Raw genomic sequence first — 17,128 nt, forward strand, 5'->3', positions numbered from 1 at the left:
TAGTCCTGGAACCACAGGAGAGTAGTATACTTTGAAATGAGCTGAACCATAGGGAAAAAAAAAAAGGTTTATAAAACACATAAAAGCTAAGAAGTTACCAATTCAAGTAGAAAATAGGATGACAGTGCTGAGAATGTGAGGGGGGGGGGGTTGTTATAAAAGGCCAAAGGAACTCACTTATATCTTGAAAACTACAAAATAAGAAATAGAGTTACAGATGTAGAGAATAAACTTACGGTTACTGGGGGGTAAGGGGAGGGGAGGGATAAATTGGAAGATTGGGATTGACACATATACACACTACTATATCTAAAACAGATAACTAATAAGGACCTACTGTATAGCACAGGGAACTCTGCTCAGTACTCTGTAATGGCCTGTATAGGAAAAGAATCTAAAAAAGAGTGGATGTATGTATATGTATAACAGATTCATTTTGCTGTACACCTAAAACTAACACAACATTGTAAATCAACTATACACCAAAAAAAAAAAAAGAATTACAAAACTCATCAAATGGTCCAAACGGGGATTATTCAGACAGAGGGAAAGGGGAAAGGAAGGACATTGTAAAGAAAGTCTTCCAAGTTCTCCAGCTGTCACTGGGTCTCTCTTTCTTCCTGACCTTCCCTGTAAGCTCTAGAAGCACAATCCACACAAACAGCTGAATCAGTGGATGTGAAAGAGTTTGGCCGAGGACCTTATGAGCACTTACAGAGGTAAAATAACCCACAATGGGGCCCTTCTGGATCTGAGACCCCAGTTTTTTTCCTTTTGGAAGAAAACTGAAAGAGTAAACTGGCCTTCCTAATCTCTCCCGGACCCATGCGCTGCTATAGTGGGAAAATCTTGTGGCATTTCTCTGACTCAGTATGTGAGCAATTTAAGTGCTCACCAGGGTGGCTGTTACATGCCCAATCTACCTCCCATTGATGTCAGATGGCTAGAGGCGGCTCCCAGGGCCACTCAGGAAAATTTACTAAACAGCTTTCGGACCAAAAGAGTGACCCAGCTCTCATCTGTCATCTCAGTGAATTTCCAGAAACCTAAGAAATGGACTGTATTTCTTCATTGGATCACAATTATAGCTGGGGTTCTATTACTGACTAAGGACTTGGAAGCAAGTAAATCATAGCTATCACCAATAATATGCTGATGTAAAGGCAGGTACACGGCTACAAATCTCCATAATCATTCAGAATTGTCAAAATTATCTCCCTGTATGTAAACTTTTAGTCTAAGCTTCAATTGCATGTGGGATTCCAATGTACTATGAAGAATATTTGTAACATAAAAACATGCAACTCTATTTGGTGGTAAAGATAGTCTTTCCAAAAAAATGTTCACTGTAATAAATGTTGAGTAGTAATAATACCCTTTTAGAGTTTGGAAGAGTGTGAGACAATTTGGATTTAATAAATTTCTAAAAAAAAATATGTTGTCTGGGGAAACTTAAATTACTGCTTTCTTTTTCATCTCAATAAATTTCCTCCCAGCAAAAAAGAGGATATTTCAAGATGTGTAGTGGTCACCTAACTGCATTTAAAGTGAGGATTATTCTTCTCAAAGAGAGCTGTGCACCATAGGATGCCTTGAAGGCCTGGCCAAGAACTTTATTTGTGAAGATTTGAAAAGAAAGGATGTCTTTATGAACTTCATGTTTCTTTCACCCTCACCCTTCATTTTAACAGATCGTCAGTATTGTTGCCAGCGTGAAACCATGGTCAGCAAAATTTGAGCAATGGTGGGGCAGAGGGGAAGAGGCCCCCTCAGCCCCTGGGAGTTGCAAGATTTGGGGCACCATGTGGGTGTTAAGCCACTGTCTCCTCTCCCTGCAGGTGGCTCTCTGAATCGCCCCTTTGCTCCAGAAGCTGGAGCTGGGCTGAGATGTAGAACAACCAACAGAGAAATCCAGGTTAAGTGATGATCAGTGATATCAGATGAAAAGTATATGAGAGGGAAGAATCTCCAAGGCTCCCAACATGAGTGGGGCAAGGTTTTGTAGGCTGTGCTTTCCTTCATTGGAAATTGCAATATGAATACTAGGTAGATGTTTACAAAACATCAAAGAAAGATTGGAAATTGTTTGCAAAACCAATTTTCTTAATATGTGTGTTTATATTGGGTTATTGAGAAAGAATATTAAACTTCGGGAGAAAAAAAAATTCAGTGCAGAGAAAATAGGCATGACAAATTTTAATGACATTTTTCTTGATTACAGAGTCATTTATGATCATTGTAGAAAATTTATAAAACAGAGAAAAGTATGTAGAAAAATACAGATCAACCCAAGTTTCACCATCCAGCAATAACCACTGCTCACATTTTATATATATATATCCTTTCTATTTTTGCATTATCCTAAATAATAAATGAAAGTCCATATGTGGTGAGCATTTACTTTATGCTAGAATTCCATGTACTTTAGATACATTATCTTAGTTCATTCTCACTGAAATTTGTGAGTTGAGTATTGTTATTTTCCTCACTTAATGTTTAGGAGACTGAAACATGAATCAAGATCACACAAGAAGCTAAGTTCTGCACAGTGATCTGTATGATCTGGAAATCAACTCTAAACCAGAACTACTCAAAGTGTGGTCCACGGACCAGTACTGGTGTGTGAACTGTATGTTACTGATCCCTGCTGAGATAAGTACAGAAAGTAAAGACAAACATTTAGAAACTTTTATAACAATTTCACATTTGCAACATCTCTGTGTGTGATTAAGGGCTCCCCTAGATGAAGAGGGTTTGGGGAGGCCTGACACCCACAGTGAGTAGCCCATGGTGTGAACTGCATACTAGTCGTGCAGAAGGACATGCACTGGTCTGCAATCAATGAGCAATTTAAAACCTAATAAAAATGCTGGTCCTGCACCATAAATAGTTTGAGGAGCACTGCTCTGTTTTTAAATGTAGGTGTTATTATTCAGCTACAGTGAGGCAAATGGATCAGGAGACCATCGAAAGGATAGTTTGTTACTCACAGTTCCAAGAGGAGGGGGCACGACATGCCGTGCAGGACCACCAGGGGAAGCACCAGGGTCAGTCAGAAAGCAGAATATGTAGGGGAAAAATGTGGGCAAGAGCCTGTATTGTGGTTTCCATGGAAAGGAACAGGTGAGGCAGGATAAACAGGCTTAGGATTGGCTGGTTTGCATAATTTCAGTGGGCTCAGGGGCATAGGGGCTGTCTCTAGGTATCTGGTACTGGCCTTAGGGTATTTAGGACAAGGGGATAGTAGTCCGGACTGAGAGCCCCATAAAGAGGTGGCTGGGGTGTGGACCCTGGCTTGTTTGGCTTGCACATGAAAGGCACAATTCCAGGCAAATCCTTTACCGTCTCTAGGAACTGACTACCCTGGGCAGGGTAGTCTGTCTCTCCAGGGTCAGCAAGGACCCAGATGTCAAAGCATTAGAATCAAAATACCTGCTTAATACAAACCACTACACTGCCTCCTAGGGTGATAACAATGAAATAAAGGTAGGAAAATAGGGTGCTAAGAAACAGAAAATGCAACAACATGAAACTCAGCTACAGAAACAGCTCTGCTACCCACACACATGCTTATTTCTGGTCAGCAACTTCCAGCAAGTCCTTGCTTCACACAGTCATCTGAAGGCAGGCCTAATGAGGGTTTGTGCGCAGAGCTGGAGGTGGGAGAGAAAAAGCCTGCTGTGGTCTTTTCCATCCCCACTGTGGGAGAGCCTGCCAGAGATGTCCCCCACATCTCTCCTTCCCTTCTTCCATGGTAGACTTCTTAGCTGAGCACATAGAAGGCCAGAATAAAGATTTGTTCATGCTTCTCTTGCAGCTAGGCATGGCCACATGACAGTATTCAGGATAAAGGGGCAGAAGCAGAAGTATCATGTGGCCAGTTTCAAGAACTTTCTTTTTGCCTTTGTCTCTTCCTCCATGCTATTGCTTAGAACTTGGATGTGATGGGTCACAAGGAAAGGGCCTCACTGTAGGGATGAGAGAGATGAAAGTTGGAAGGACCTGAGTCCCTAAGGACCCTGGGGACCCCATGGCCAAACCAGCCCTGGCTATGTGCTTGGAGACTCACACATGAGAAAAAAAACAAACAAAAACTTGTTTTTTGGCATTTTGTGTTTACTGTTGCTTGCAGCTAAACTTAATCCAAACTAATACACTCATAAAACCACTGGTCTCTTGATCCTTCTGCAACTTTTCCAATCTGCTTTATCAAACCTGACTTGGGGAACTGGGAAAAAAAGATGTACAACCACAAATAATACATTTGAGGAGAAGTAGAAGAGGAGTCCTAAAGGGACATTGTACAAGAAACCCACTTGGGGCCAAGGGGCACTCCCCTTTAACCAGTGTTTTGTGCTAAGATCCCAGCAGGTGGATATTCTGATGAACGCTGCCATGGCTTTGGAGACTATCCCATCTGGAGTCTACTTTAGAAATGGTATTTCACCAAACCTGCTCACCACAATGATGTGACTGTGGCAACTTCCTGTTGCCACTGGTCACCAGTGTTGTGCTGGAAATGCCTGATTGTTAAACAGGGCTGTCATTAAACATTAAAGTATATAAACTTACATTAATACATTATAAATAAATTATATTAAAGGAAATACATACTCAGAATGCATCACTTCTTAATTTTATTTTCTACATTTTACCTATGTTCTTTTTTTTTAAATTTTTATTTATTGATTATTATTATTATTTTGGCTTCATTGGGTCATCGTTGCTACACGTGGGCTTTCTCTAGTTGTGGCGAGCGGGAGCTCCTCGTCATTGCAGTGCACGAGCTACTTATTGCAGTGGCTTCTCTTGTTGCGGAGCATGGGCTCTAGGCACGCGGACTTCAGTAGTTGTGGCTTGCGGGCTCTAGAGCACAGGCTCAGTAGTTGTGGCGCATGCACTTAGTTGCTCCGTGGCATGTGGGATCTTCCTGGACCAGGGATTGAACCCGTATCCCCTGCAATGGCAGGCAGATTCTTAACCACTGTGCCACCAGGGAAGCCCCTTACTTATGTTTTTGAGATTATTTCATGTATGGTCTGTACATGGTAGAAATACTATATCAACTCTTCTCAACGTTGCCTTCAGTGAGGTGATGGTTGGGGCTTGAGATTGGCCATGGCTGGGACAGGTATTGAGTTAGTTTCTACCACAGTGGATAACATGGGACTAGAAGAGAAATAGAGGTCCACACCCCTTGAGAATTTACAATCTCACTGAAATGTCATGAAAAACTAAATAAAATTGGTATGTGCAGGAGAGCTAGCACTGAACTCAACTAGAAGACAGGAGAGCTGAATTCTGTTCTCAGTTCTGAAATTAGCAGTGGGGCTGTGGTCAAGTCTTTTGGTCTCTGGGTCCCAGGGTTTTCCATCTGTAAAATCCCCCAGGACTCCAAGCTGCAGAAGAGCAGAAACTGTGCCTACAGATCCCCACTACACCCCAGCCCTCTGGCAGAGTTCCAGACACATGATAGGTGATGCAGCAACACTTAAGTAAATGAGTGGCCAGGAGCTGTCTCTACCCACTCTTCCAGCTCTGAAAATATGGAGGTCCATGATCCAGACTGAGGTTAAAAGAAGAGACACAGGACTGAGTGCCAGGGATGGCCGGCTCAGGCCAGCTTCCTCAGATGCCTCAAGGGGTGGTGGCAAGTGAGGGGTTCATGCTGGACGCTGAGCAAAGTTGGGCGAGCTGACACAGAGAAAGCTGATTCCAGGATCGCAGTGATAATTTCGCTGAAGCACTGGTCAGAATAGAGAAAGGACATTCCTTTTTTTTTTTTTTGGACTGTAAGAAAGTATTTTTAATATGTGTATCTGACAAAGGACTGGTATCATGGATGCTTTTTTTTTTTAATTGTATGATTCCTTTTTTTTTTTTTTGGTTAAACCCTTTTTTATTGAAGTATAGTTGATTTACAAAGTTGTGCTAGTTTCAGATGTACAGCAAAGTGAGGACATTCTTTTAGGTTTATCTTTGCCATCTGGTACCTGACTTCATGCTTTGGTTCAAACCACCTTTAATACCGTCTGAAGGGTTAGAAGAATCCCAGCAAAAATGAACCATTTCCCCACTCTCTGCTAACACCTTCAGTTCCCTGGGGAGCACATTCCCAAGTCCCTTCCAAGATCTCCTCCTGATAATCCCAGAAACATTTACAGCAATTGCCTGGATATATTTCCTTCCTTTCTTTGGCTAATATACAATTTTACCACTTACAAAAGCTACAGATGGAATGCAAATGTGCCTGTTTACTTTTCCTTGTTATGGCTCGATTCTGATTTTGAAGGGTGAAAAGTTGCATTTCTGAGAACATTCAAATTTAGAGTAAATTTCAGAAAGGAAAGCAGGTTCTCTCAGCTATTGGAGGTGCAGAAACACAACAGCCTATTAGTCTGTTCCAACTATGATATTCTACTTCTTTACACCCCCCAACCCACCGTGTCCCGCCGATAGCTGTTCATAGCTTCTGCTTCAGAGATGATGAAAAAGTCAGGTCATTACCACTTTGCAGGTTTTTAACATTCTAAAATGTTAAAAATGTCAAAATTCTCTCTCTCTCGGGGAGAGTTCAAGGGTGTTAGCTACCAGGTAAGAGTTTTGAATGAGAAAATTATTATTTATTATTGAGTTTTTAAAACAAATTTGGATTGACTGAAAGGCCTAGGCTCTTTCATGTGGAAAGGCAAAAACTGAGATTTATGATCATGGTCTCTCCAATGATGAAGGGTGTGCAGGGAGGGAAGATAAATTTGTTCCTTGAATCCTGACATCCCAGAACTAAGAAGATACAGTAAGAATCAAAGGCAATGGTAGCTTACAAATCCATTTAGAACTGCCTGGAGTGCTGGAGGGGGCCTTAGCAATCTGATCCCAGAAGTTGCTGAGGCCCAGGGGAGGCCTAGTGAATTAAAATTTCCTCTCTGCCAGGTGAAACATCTTGGGCAGTTTAGCCTCTTTTGAGCCTCAGTTTCCTCCAGTATAAAATGAAGAAGGTGGTGCCCATGTGAAAGGATTGCCAAAAGGATTCTTCATTACCACCTAAGAAGTAGTTCTGGTGAAAAGTCTATATATCTGGGGGTGAGAGGTGGGGGGAGTTTAGTTAGATGTGTAAATGGTACATGCAATTTTGAGTTTCTCCAAATTTCAGCTCTGGGTGGCGGCCCCCACTCCGGAAGGTGGCCCCTGGAAGGGGAAGCACGCCCTTAGCCAGTGTCAGGGATGAGGAGGGACCGCCCCATGACTGGGTGTGACTCTACTGGGCCCCTTCAGGGCTCTGCAGCGCTTCCTGCTCCTCTTTCCCCCATTAATACGCACTTCCCGGGGCCTGATGAGGTGCCGGAATAGCTAATAGACTCTATTAATTTGAGCTAAAATGTTAATGGGTGGTAGTGACTTTTCATTTGCCGCCACTCCCATAAACTCCTGTATTTTAACCCAAACATTCAATGACTTAGCTTAAAGAAATGGTTACTGTGGGACCTTCCAGTTTCTTGGACAAACCAAGGCAGGAAAAAGTCACGCTTAAACAGAGGGGTCAGAAGGAGAGGAGGGGGTCAGGATGGCCAAGCCAAGCGTGCGCCCACACGGCAGTTTACCCAGCATCAGCAGACGTGACACTTTTGATCCAATAATTTTTCCTCTTTCCAGGTCCCAGGAACAAACTCAGTTTTTGGAGACAGCCGCAAGGGGCGGTGAATGTACACAGATCACTGTAAAAGTAGCTGGCCCACACAGACTCAAGCCCAAGTGCTTAGGGACAGCATTCTATAATCAACTATCACAAGGGTTCCCTATTATTCTCCGAGTAAAATCCCATCTCAATGACTCTCAGTGCAAGGACAGCGCTCACGTTACAAAGCTAGTGCTATTTCCCAGCAGATGTACTTGAGGGATGTTGCTCTTTGGGTCTGGTTACAAGGATTTCTCTATAAGGGATGGAACTATTCACCAAGTTTCTACTCCTCCTGGCCACTCTTAATGACTCCTCAAGTGAGTCCAAAGAAGGAAGCCTCCGAGGCTGGGATGATAACTTGGGTCACCTAATAGGAAGTGGAAATAGGCTCTATTGTAGCAGTGCTTATAGCAGTGACGTTTACCTGACCTGGGATAAACTTAGGATCGTGGCAATCTCTCCACGATGTTCCGCATAGTAAGAGTGTAGTTGGTAGAGAAGCAGAGAGCCGGGGAGAGAGAGGCCAGCCAGTTTCTTCTTGCTTTTGCAGGTGATCTTATTAATCAATTATAAGCTATTCAAGAGGCCACAGCTGTATTGTAGCTCACAGCCCCTACCACAACTACAGATTTCCAGGTCTGTCGTCCTCGTGAACCATGAACCACTAGAGGGCAGGAAACATGTGCCTCTCTCTTCTTATGCTATCTCTAGCCCCTAGCACAGAGCCTGGCACAGAGTAGGTGCTCAATAAATACTGTCAAGTGATGGAGTGAATGGATGAGTGATTGCAATGTTAAGCAACGTAACAGCTGTATCCTGTTCTGTCCTCTCCCTATCCCACAATCCCAACCATTCATCTCAGAAAAACAAGGCAAAATGATAACAAATACAACTCCTACACACAAAGAGGCAGAAGAAGGCAAAGAGGCAGGGCACAGCTCGTGCTTTGGAGGGGAAAGCAAAAAGGACCTCTTACCAACCCAGGGTTCTTCTGAAGGGGCTCAGACACTGCCAGCTCCTCTCCAAGTCCCTCTGGGACCTGGCTCTGTATGGGTGGCCCCGGGGGCACAGCCAATCTGCCTCTCCCACTCATTCACCAGGGCTTTCCAGAGAGGACATTCCATATAGCTTCTCACTTTCATAACCAGCTTATCATTTCTGGGAAGTTTCCTGATTTCAGGATTGTTACAATTAGTGCAAGAAAAAGAAACTTTGGGTAATTATCTAATTCCAGTAAAACTTAATGGGGCCCTTCCCACCCCAGGCTAATGGTTGGTGCAAAATGTAATTTAAGGTAAGCTGTCTAAGGTTGGGGAAGCATAAAATATTCAGCACGGGGGGCATTACCCCTTGTGGGAGCCATATTTTCTAGCAGACCTTTAGATCAAGATAGGACTCCGGGGCGGGGGGGGGGGGGAGGGGGGCGGGGATTATTGATTTTGCCAGGAGAGGGCAAGAGCTGGTAAGATGAAGCCCAGCTCAGAATTAGCACCGCGAGGGCCCAGGCAGGGCGGGCACTGGGTCTGCCATTGTGGGTAGAGCAGCCACTCCAGCAGGAGCCAGGGTTCTAGCCAAGGCTGCAAGAGCTCAGTCAACTCAGGGGACTCTCTGGACCCGGTCTCCTTGGGTCTATCAATGGAGACCAAGATGACCGCCTGGAGGCGGTGGTTTCTCGGCGGTCGAGCACCTCGCCCACAAATTGCGGTCTGCATCTCTGCCGAAGTTGGCCTGTCCTGGATATTTCTTCTCCCCTCCCCTTCCTCCACCACCCCTCCTAATTCGTCAACTGCTGAAACATCTGCCTGGCTGAAACGGCCTCCTCGCCGCGCGCTGGGGGCTGTCCCCAGGTGTTGGTCTTTGTGTCGGGAAAACTTTGTGAGAAACCGAGGGCGCTGGACAAAGAGCGAGCGAGGGAGGGCGTTTGCCAGCCGGCGGGGTACGCCAGGCGGTGCGCGCTCTTCCCTGGGCTCAGCTCTGTACGCGGACGCACGCGGTGCCCCGAGCCCAGCCTCCTTAAGCGGGGAGTGGCAGCTCCGGCCACATCCCAGCGCCCTCGGGAGCTGAAAGAAGCCAGGCGGGAGAAGCAAAGGCGGGAGGCTGGACACTGGAGTTGACTGGGGTGGGAGGAGGAGGGCAGAGGAGCTGAGCGAAGCTGTCAAACTGCGCGCGGAGCCCCGCGCGGGGCGGGGGAAGGGAGGGGAGGAGAGTAGAGAGGAGGGGCGGACGGGAGCTGAGAGGGAGCGAGCTGGCTCGCCGCGCCTGAGCCACCCTTGTCTGCCGCTGTCTCCGCCGTCGCCGCCGCCGGCCCGGACTCGCCCGGAGCGCAGGGTGTCTGCCCCGCTGGGCGCCGCGCGCGGAGGCTCCGGCGCCTGCCGCTGCGCCCTCCAGCCCCAGCTCCTCACGCCGGCCCGCGCGGGTCCCGGTGGGCGCGAACCCACCATGCAGCTGCAGTTCCGGAGCTGGATGCTGGCTGCGCTCACGCTGCTCGTGGTCTTCCTCATCTTCGCAGACATCTCGGAGATCGAAGAAGAAATCGGGTAAATAGCTGCGCCTGGGCCCGTGCCGAGCCCTGGCGGGATCTCTTACCACCCTGGTACTCCGCATCCTCCCTCACGCCCGCTTTGTGTGCGCCGCGCCCCCCTGTCGCTCCGCTGGAGAGCCGGGGGACGATTTTGGCCGGGGGTGGCTGTGCCGGGAGCCCGGGACTGTTTGGGGTTCGGAGGGTGGGGGCGCGGCTGCCACTGGGAGTCCCCGGGCAGGGAGCACTGCCAGCCTCCAGCTGGTCCGCGTCGGGGAGCGGACTCGCCCACCCTGCCTCCCTTTCTCTGCATGTACGCGCGCGTTGTCGCCGGGGTCGAGGGAGGGCGCCCGGGAGTGTCTGGGGCGGGCGGAGGGGCCGAGAGTGGAGGAGGCAGGAGTTTCTTTGTCTCCTGCTCGGCCGCTTTCTCGCCTTAGCAAAGTGGGCAGGGGGCGCGCGGGGATCTCTGTGCTGGGGGAGGGGATCCCCGGGCCGGGGCGGAGGGCGGGGGCTCTTCACGGGCTCCCGGGAAGGCCAGTGTCCCCAGTACCTACAGACACGCACACGCGCCTCCCGCCGGCCCGGGAGCCCAGCACAGGGGTGTGGGCTGACACCGCGAGAGGCGGAGCGCGCGGGGGTTAGCTGAGATCCCTTCCCCACCCTCACCTGGCTTTGGACGCTCAGCTAATTCCGCGGCTCCCCCTGGGCCCCCGGGTTCCTGTGCGCTCGCAGCGCGGCGATGGAGACCTTTCGGGAAAGTGTGTACCACCGCCCGCTCGTCTTCGGCGGCTGGGGAGGGGGGTGCCCAGGCACGCGGTCTAGCCCTCGCTTTTCTCCCGATCTCTCCGCGGGGAGCGGGGGGACCGCGAGCTCCTGCCCTGCCGCTGGACTTCCAAGAGTGCGCGCTTGCGGCGCGGGACGCACCCGCTGTGGGTCCTGGAGGCTGAGAGTCGCGCCCCGCCCCTGGGCCGGCCCCTCTCCGCTTCGGCGCTACAAAGAGCCTTCAACCCGCTGTAGGCAGGTGGGGGGAGTGGGCAGCCAGGGTTCTGAGGGCCCCTTTGGAGAGCCTCCTGGCCCTGGGCAGAGAGAAAGTGAGGTCGCAGAGTGGGCAGAAAGTCCCTTCCTCCGTGGGGCTAGTCCCGCACCGCGTGCGCCCCTCCTTTGTCCCATCTGTTATTTCATTCACTGTCGGCGCTAGTTGAGGGCTCGCTAAGCTGACAGATCCCTCAAAAGGGAAATGGCAGTCCTGGTCCAGGATGCCAAGGCCCTAAGGACTCAAACCTGGGGCAGGCGCCACCACCTGCTCTCTCCTTTTATCCTTGCCCCTTCCCATCTTGGCCACCCCAGAATTCCTTCTGTGAACTCCAGTGCTCTTCAAGTACCAAACGTTTCTCTGCCTCTGCCTCCTCCTCATTCTCGGTTTCCCCCAGAGCTCAGAAAACTTTCACAAATAGTGTTCAGTTAATACACGACATGCTCCCACGCGGAGATAGAGAAACGCTACGTTCTGTAACTGTTCGCCTCAAAAACGTGGATTGGAAAGGAAATCAGGCAAGACAAGTCTTGAGGTGATGGAGGACGCGGTGGGGAGGGCCTTCCTCGCGGCTCCCACACTCTTCTCCCAGATGTGGGCTCTGCCTGGCCCAGACCACTTGCTGACCTTGACATGTGAGGGAAGGACCAGCAGCTGCCCATTGTTCTGCTACGAAAACGTAAGAGCTGCACCCATTCAGGCATCCCTCGCTTGTCCATTCACTGAACTTTTACCGAATTTCTTCTATAGGCCAGTGACTTTTACGTTTTAAAATGCAATCAGGAAATCACTTTGCACATAATGCTGCACTTTCCTGCCAAATGTGTTGTAAAGCCCCTACTCTCCACATTAGGTTGTTCTAAAGGTATCCAGAAATAAGCTGTAAGGCCTGAGCTAAGAAGGGCATTTACAGATATATTTAAATCCCAGGGCTCTTGTGCTATGGATGTGTTTCATTGTTGGGGGGGTGGTCCTGCTTGGGCCCACACTGGGGAAAATTGTCTAACAATTTTGTGTCATCTTGTGTGACATTATCCCCCCTTCTGGTGCCCCTGTCCTCAGGCTGACCCCTGACTTGACCAGTCCTGACCCAGGCCTGAGACCCCTCTCCCTCAGCCCCTCCTCCAGTCTCACCCCCAGTCTGCCCCACACACTGTTAACTCATCTGGGATTTGCCATGTCTGGGGGAGGAAGGACATGAAGCAGAGGACCAGAATCCCCACAGCCCCCTATATCTGTTTTTCAAGCCAAGTTTCAAGGTCAATCACTTATTTAATCCTTGGAAGCACCCCAACTTTGAGCAGCCAGCAGGGGCTCAGTGCCCTAGCACAGTGGCCAGTGAGGGGTGCCAGGAGCAGGACTCTTATCTTCCTCACCCTATGCTTTGCCTTCACGGGAGACCTGGGATCATACTCCAGACCATGGTGCTATTGCACCAGCCCTGCCCACCCTTCCCCAACTTGATATTGACCTGTGCTAGGGAAGATTACAAATTACCTGCCAGTACCACTCCCTGGGAGAAGACAATGGTTCTGTGAAAGGATGGCTGTTTCTGGAAGTCAGTGGTGGCACCCTGTGATCTGTTGGAAGGAAGGAAGGAAGGAAGGAAGGAAGGAAGGAAGGAAGGAAGGAAGGAAAAATCTCTTCTTGAAGTAAATTTTCCAAGGATTAACAAATGAGAAGTAAAAGAGGAAAGACAATTTCATGTGTATCGTCCAGAGGAACAAAACTGAGATACATTTTTTCTAAACTCTTGATTCCTTTTATTATAAAATAAGGCTTTTGATGTGGTGATCTCAGAAGTTCTGTCCTGCCCAAGGAATCATAGAACGGGTTATGAAGGGCAGGGGTTTTCTTCCAGGGGCTATTTCCCTAGAGACACATCTCTTCCTAAGTGATGATTTTCAAAGCTCCGTTTCTAACTTGCTTGCTTGGGGAAATGCCTCCGTGGGGCTGAATAAGAAAAAAAAAATGTAAAATGCTCTTCAAAGCATTCAAAGAGTGAATTCAAATTCTAAATCAGAGACTGGGTGGAACTTTGGTAAAACAGCCCCCATCAACTCATGCAGCACCCCAAATTTAGATTCAATTGGACCAAGTCGTAAGCTAAAACTCTTTTTCTGATTATCCCCTGGGCTTCAGTCTTGAGTGTAACCTTCAAGAGAGTTGTGGGCATGGCTGTCTTGCCCACCGTGGTGCCCTCAGAACCTGACACACAGAAGGCATTCAGGAAACATCTACTGGATAAATATCTTTCTGGGGTCTGGCCCAGTGATGGGCATACACGGCATCCTTAGGGAAGGCTGATACTCACAGAGCCTTAGTATGGGAAAGGAGTTCAGGGCTCCCCCTAAGAAAACGCCTCTCTTTTTACAATTAGGGTAAATCTGACCCTGAGAAGTAGCATCTCTTATCCAAGATCACACCCTGGCTGGTTAGGGACAGGACAAGCCTGCACAGGTCTCCTCACTTATAACCCAATGCCCTAGTCCCCAAATGAGGTCTCTAATCATAAAACAATTACAGAACTCTTGTTAAAGAGGATGTAGCTAGTAATAACAGAAATCATGGCAATGGTGAAGAAGAAGATGATGGTGGTCATTAACATTCATTTATTTATTGAGTGCTTGCGATGAACCAAGAGCTATTCCAAGTGCTTTATAGACACTAAGACATGTCATCCTCCTGGCAACCCAATGGTCACCTACTAGTGGCACCAAAAGCTACTATTTGTTGAGCACAAATAGTGCCAGACACTGTGCTTACTGCTTTAAAGCACTAGCTCACTCAGTCCTCACCAAACCTCTTGAAGCTAGGTAGGGTGGCGATCTTTAGTTCATCAGTGAGGAAACTGAGGTTCAGAGGTTGTATAACTTGCTCGTGATAAAGCAAATGACCCTAATTCTATGAGAATCCAAAGCCCCTGTCTTGACTGCCGTGCTAGACTGCCCTGTCCTCTGAATTCTTTGCCCCCTGCAGTAACGTTACATAATAGGTCTCAGAACCAGCCTTCCTAACTCATCCCCCCGCATTCTTCCAAAGGCCCAGGTTTCCTAAGAGCCTGGTCTGACTTAGTAGTAACCCGCCCCCCTGCCCTCAGTGGTTTAGAAGGAGGGAAGGTGAGTAATAAGAATTGGAGAAGGACTCGGGGCTCGTCTCCCCAAAATGCCCCTCGGTCCAGTCAAAGTTCAGTGTGATGCTATACCCTGGTTTGCCAGACAAGCTCACTGGCCATGGGCCTGAGCATCCCAGACTTATAGGTGGAGCTTTGGGCTAAAGCTTCTGAAGGAGAGAAAACTCCCATTCCATTGCAACCCTGATTCTGATGTCAGTTGAATGCGCCTTCCTCACTTCTACACACCATATGATTGGGCATCCAGGAACCTGGACTAGGTGATAGTAAAGATGCTTAACAACTGGGCCCTCTCGGGCACTGACCTGTTAGAATGGACATCTGACTGGTCAGAACTGATGCCGTCCAGTACACCATGGTCAGGGTTCTGGTGCACCCCAAACATCAGACACTGTTTGGGAAGGTAATAGACAAGGAGGGGCTAGCTCTGATCATCAGATCCGTGAGCTGGCAACTACTGCCATCAGCTGAGAATGAGGTGAGGTGCACCTTTTAGTGGATGAGTCCAGGTGGATGTGAAAGGAAATGACCTTGGGCAGTTGCGGTCCAGGCACTCTGTAAGAAACACACATATTTGCACAAGACCATGCAACATTTTTTTAAAGCCCATTCTTCACCCCAGTCCTCATGTACTTCACTCAAGTATAAACACGATTGGAGGATAAAATAGGACAGAAAGAAAGTCTGGTGTTTAACTGACTTGCTCCAAGCCCTTGTTGCCAACTGTTCCTAGCATCAAATTTAAATTGCAAATAGATATCCATCTTAGAAACCAATTCACCACTCAGGGCCTCTTTCCCCTTGTAAAGCAGGGTTGCTAGATTTTAAAATTGCTTAGGTTTTACAAATTGGGGATGTTGTAGATCGCAAATGATAAATACTTCTCAGAGATAGTGGAATTCTATAAAGGCTCCCATTGCTTTTAGCATGGTGTACAAGGTAATACCTAATCTGGCCCCAGCCTCTCTCTTCAGCCTTCCTGGCCTCCAGCCATTCTGTGTTGCTCACAGTTACCTGGAATGTACCATGACTTCATGCCTCTGTGCCTTTGCACATGTTCTTACGGCTTTCTAGAACAACCTCCTTGCACACACTATTCTTAACCCCACACCCCACCCATCCGTACTTCCCCTCCCTCCTCCTTTAAGGCGAAGGCTAGTATCACCTCCTTTGCAAAGAATTCCAGGACCCCAGACCTTCCTTGGACAGTCTGGGGTAGCTGCCTCTCCTGTGTGTACACTTAGCATCCCATCATGACAGTATCCTATGGAGACGGACTCAACAATTTTGTTTTATTTTTTCCCTAATCCCCAGCCCCTGGTGATAAGTATATGGTTTAGTAAATAGAGCCCATAAAGTATTTTTAGAATGAACAAACTTGGGCCTAGCACATGGCAAAAATAAGCATTCAGCCTTTCTGCCCCCAAAGGTCTATACAATTCTAATAACAATTAAACACCCTCCACTTGCTCAGAAAGCCCCTTGCTTTTCCCAACTTGGATGCCACAGCCCAGTTAAGGGCACAGTTTTCATTGTCTCAGAAGGTTGTAGAACAGGTCAATGGGAATGAAAGCACCTTTCTGGTTTGTAAAAGAGGAGGACCCAGTGATAAGTTTCCCACTGTCAGTTCAGATAAAAAGCAAAGATGTAGAACCCCACCTCCAAGCCTCTGTCCAGCTCATTTTCTCCAGAGAGCCCTTTCTCGCCCTGCCGCTGCCAGCAGTGCCAGTGCCTCCCCCATCCTCCTTCTGCCTGGAGAGGAAGTGCCCGCTCTGTCCATCTTTATCACCTTAACGGCTTCCACACTGGCATTAAGAGCAGACTTAAGTTGGGACCAACTGTTTCCTTCCAAGGGCTGGTCCCCAGAAAGGATGCTGAATAGAAAGGCTGTGTTGTGTGTTTGGAACATTGAGGGAGGAAGAAGTAAGAGGTCAGGTTGATGTGTGTCATCTCGAAGATTTTCTCTATTAAGCACTTCTAAGTGGTGGTACACTTTTCAAACACTGGTCAAACCAGGGAATCGTGATGGATCAGCCAAGACTCATAGCAGCTGCGAGCACCCTCAGTGGGTCTCAGGAGCCTCGCACCTCTCAGCTGCCTCAAGAGAAAACAAGTTCAAGAGGTGGATGAAAAGATACAGTGAAAGGAGTAAGGGAGGGGCAGGAACATGAATGCCACCAGGGGGCTGGTCAGGTGGTCGCCTCCCGCCAGGGAACAGGGGACAGGTCCATCTCTCCAGGAGAAGCCCCAAGGTGAGACGCTTGGGTGCCATCTGCGTGCAGGGAAACCGTCCCCTGTGTCTGAGTGACTGCTGGTCTGGGACTTATCCTTTAGTGTTGAGATTAGTCACTCTCCTGGGGGGCAGCTGGGCTGGATTTAAATTCTCCCCAGTCTCCTGCAATTCGTCGCTCGGCTAGGAAGCCACCCAGTGTCCTGACAGGACCTGTTTGTCACAGCATTTTCTTAGCTTCAGCTGTCACTGACTTTGCAGTGGCAAAGGGAACTGCTCCAAGGGTGTCTGTATTACACACGGCAGGGAGCAGCTGCTCCGGACACTTCCAGCCCTTGGAATCCTGAGTCGCTGCTCTTGGAAACCCAGCGTCCTGCCTTGCTGTGTGGGTGTGTGTTTGAGTTCTGAAATTGCTCTGTGAGAAGGAAGCTCTTGGCTCTGTCACAGAGTTTCCTCAGCACTTTGCTCTTATTGTTGGAGAAACACAGAGACACTCGGCTCTGTTTCCTGGTCCCCTTTTAAGGCTCAGGGCTACA

The 17,128-nt window shown here is 48.3% G+C and overlaps 1 protein-coding gene across 2 annotated transcripts in view; it reads left to right on the forward strand.

The window, feature by feature from the left end:
- The first annotated feature begins 10,117 nt into the window (after window positions 1-10,117).
- Window positions 10,118-17,128, forward strand: part of ST8SIA2 (ST8 alpha-N-acetyl-neuraminide alpha-2,8-sialyltransferase 2) — a 58,963-nt gene continuing 51,952 nt past the window's right edge. For both annotated transcript variants that reach the window (XM_036843997.1, XM_036843998.1), the window contains exon 1: window positions 10,118-10,215. In XM_036843997.1, coding sequence (XP_036699892.1) covers window positions 10,118-10,215 — 98 coding nt within the window. The remainder of the gene's footprint in view (window positions 10,216-17,128) is intronic.

Source organism: Balaenoptera musculus, chromosome 2 (genome assembly GCF_009873245.2).
Source record: "Balaenoptera musculus isolate JJ_BM4_2016_0621 chromosome 2, mBalMus1.pri.v3, whole genome shotgun sequence".
NCBI classification, from domain to species: domain Eukaryota; kingdom Metazoa; phylum Chordata; class Mammalia; order Artiodactyla; family Balaenopteridae; genus Balaenoptera; species Balaenoptera musculus.